This window comes from Peromyscus leucopus, chromosome 16_21, assembly GCF_004664715.2.
Source record: "Peromyscus leucopus breed LL Stock chromosome 16_21, UCI_PerLeu_2.1, whole genome shotgun sequence".
Taxonomy (NCBI): Eukaryota; Metazoa; Chordata; class Mammalia; order Rodentia; family Cricetidae; genus Peromyscus; species Peromyscus leucopus.
Window position 1 is genome coordinate 16,252,403 of NC_051084.1, and position 3,051 is coordinate 16,255,453.

Genomic DNA, 3,051 nt, shown 5'->3' on the forward strand with positions numbered 1-3,051 from the left:
CATGAGCATCCACATAAATGAAGTCTATGAACTTAAAAGATAGTTTATTAAAAGCAGTTTCTGAATCATTCTGTAGAGCAAGATTACCCAAAAGAAACTAAGAAAGCTTTAAGAGAGTAAAAATTTATTTCAAAAATGACAAAGTAAGAAGTTGTTGATGAACAATAATTACTATGTGGGTTTCATGACAACTGGCTTGAAACAATGTAATTTTATTATAAATTAAACAATTGTTTTAGCACTGAATAAAGTATTTCTGATTTTACTAACCTCAATACAAGTATATTTTCTAATCAGAGCATCCATCCACATTGGTTGATACTATCCAAGATTAACCACAGCCTAGCATGATTATAAAGACTACAAGTAACAAGACATGTTTTTGCAAGAACTCATACAAAATATAAAGATGAGCTTTGCATAGTGAACAAGCTCTAGGAAAAGCCATTTATTAGTTAACTATTTTTTTTTAAAGATTTGTTTATTTATTATGTATACAGTGTTCTGTTTGTATGTATCCCTGCAGGCTAGAAGAGGGAGCCAGATCTCATTACAGATGGTTTTCAGCCACCATGTGGGTGCTGGGAATTGAACTCAGGACCTCCGGAAGAACAGCCAGTGTTCTTAACCTCTGAGTCATCTCTCCAGCCCCTAGTTAACTATTTTTTATGATGTCTATAAACTTTCACTTTAAACTAAAAATGTTCCTGGATAGGTTACCTAATGCCCCCTTTACATCCTTATTCCTTAGGGTATAGATAAAGGGGTTCAGAGTAGGAGTCACTACTCCATAGAAGAGAGCCATAAACTTGGGTTGGTCTTTTGTAATAGAGGAGGGGGGCTGAAGATACATGCTAATGGCTGGGCCATAGAATAAGAGAACAACTACAAGATGAGAGGAACATGTTCCAAAGGCCTTTTTCCTTCCCTCTGAAGATTTGATTTTAAGTACAGCATGTCCAATGCTAGCATAGGAAGCAAGAATTAAACATAGAGGAACAGCTAAAATAAAAATGCATACCACAGAGAGAGCAAGCTCATTAGTGTCTTTTTCACCACAGGCAGTTTTTATCAGAACAGGAATCTCACACACCAAGTGATCCAGTTCATTGTGGCCACATAGTGGAAGCTGCAGTGTCACAGTGGCCTCTGAGACAGCATAGGAAATTCCTATCAGCCACACAGTGGACACTAACAGGAGGCAAGTACGCTGATTCATGATAAGGGTATAGTGCAGAGGTCTGCAGATGGCAACATAGCGGTCAAAGGACATAAGAGCCAGGAGGACACACTCTGTGCCCCCCATTGTGTGGTAGAAATAAAGCTGAACTACACACCTCATGTAGCTGATGGTCTTTGTGGAGCCCCCTAGGTTAGTTAGCATCTGAGGCACAATGCTTGTGGTGTAGCACATGTCTAGAAAGGAGAGGTTGGTGAGGAAGAAATACATGGGGCTGTGGAGATGGGGGTCTAATATAGACACCAGAATGATGGCAATGTTTCCTGTCATGGCCAGTGGATATGTTACCAGAAGAATAATGAAGAGAGGGAGTTCCAGCCAAGGATGGTCTGAAAAGCCAAGTAGAATGAACTCTTCTGGATGACTTTTATTGATTACTGCCATTCTCTGCAATCTGATTCACCTATTGTAAAAAAGTATCAAGAATGTTAGTATTATAGGACTAGCAAAGACTCGTGATTCATTGATTGTGACTATAGAAGACAGTTGTCATTCTGTGGTTGAAATAACAAGTGGGGAGTACTTAGGATTTAACCCAGTCAGTATAGAGCCTTTTGCCAAAGCAAGAGGACCTGAGTTTAATCTCCAGTACTCAGATAAAAATGTTGGCAAGAGAAACACATTTTTATAATCCCAGCTCTAGATAAGAAAAGATTGGTTATTTTGCGGGGGCTTGCTGGCCAGCTAGAGTAGCTGAATTGATGACCTCCAGTTTTCTGGGGCTGTAAATGTGTTGCTCTAATTGATTGATAAATAAAATGCTGATTGGTCAGTAGCCAGGCAGGAAGTATAGTATAGGCAGAATAAGCAGAGAGGAGAATACTGGGAAGTGGAAGGCTGAGTCAGGAGTTTGCTACCAGCTGCCACTACCACCATGAGAAGTAAGATGTAATGTACCAGTAAGCCACAAGCCACATGGCAACTTATAGATTAATAGAAATGGGTTAATTTAAGATATAAGAACTAGATAGCAAGAACCTGTCATGCCATACAGTTTATAAGTAACGTAAGTCTCTGTGTGTTTGCTTGGGTCTGAGCGGCTGTTGGCACCAGCAGGCCTGGAGAGATCTCCAGTTACAGTTGGAGACACAGTCTCAAAACATAAAGTAGGAATCAAATGTAGAAAAAACTTGACATGGACTCTGGATTTTATATGCACAACACACCCACAGCACACAAATATTTATGCACACCCACTTACACGCATACATACTTCTACATGCACACAAATAACATACATAATCTGGAAACTGGTGATTTATTCTATTTATGATGTTAAATTTTAAAAGGAATTTCCTATTATCTGAAAGTACATGTGACATGAAGCTGAGGAACCAATTTTAACAGCAGTGCTGAAGGCATTGTAGAATCATATAAACATGTTCAGGAATCAGTCAGAGAAGATCGTAAGAAGAGCTCTGAGTTCCAAGTATGAAAGATTGACATGTTCAGTTCTGTTTCCGGAGCTGAATCATCAAATCTTCTATATGAGAAATGAGGACATTTGAGATCTAAACAAACCTCTTTTGTGTAATTGAGATTGACAAAAATAGTATAAACCTTGTTAACACTATTCTTCATATTTGTACTATTATTAAAAGTCTCCTATTTTATAACCTAAATGAATTAGTTGTCATTTTTGGCATCTATGAGCTTTATTGTGTAACTGTTTCTTCCATGTTTCAGCATTCAATAATTCATGATCAATTTTAATTAACTTATCCAGCTTGTATTACTTTGAATATTGAGCACAATGCTTTCTTTTAGTATAAAAATTTGGTATCACTGTATCAGGGATACATTGTTTTTTG

At 37.8% G+C, this 3,051-nt stretch overlaps 1 protein-coding gene across 1 annotated transcript; it reads right to left on the reverse strand.

The window, feature by feature from the left end:
• Positions 1-685: 685 nt before the first annotated feature.
• LOC114686586 (olfactory receptor 2B11-like) lies at positions 686-1,624 on the reverse strand. The gene has a single exon (XM_028861248.1). It carries the CDS (start codon positions 1,622-1,624, stop codon positions 686-688), a length of 939 nt encoding a protein of 312 aa, XP_028717081.1.
• Between the last annotated feature and the right edge of the window lie 1,427 nt (positions 1,625-3,051).

What these genes read in the sequence shown, in the direction of transcription:
- LOC114686586 (XM_028861248.1), bottom strand. Translation starts at nt 1,624, where the DNA reads ATGGCAGTAATCAATAAAAGTCATCCAGAAGAGTTCATTCTACTTGGC.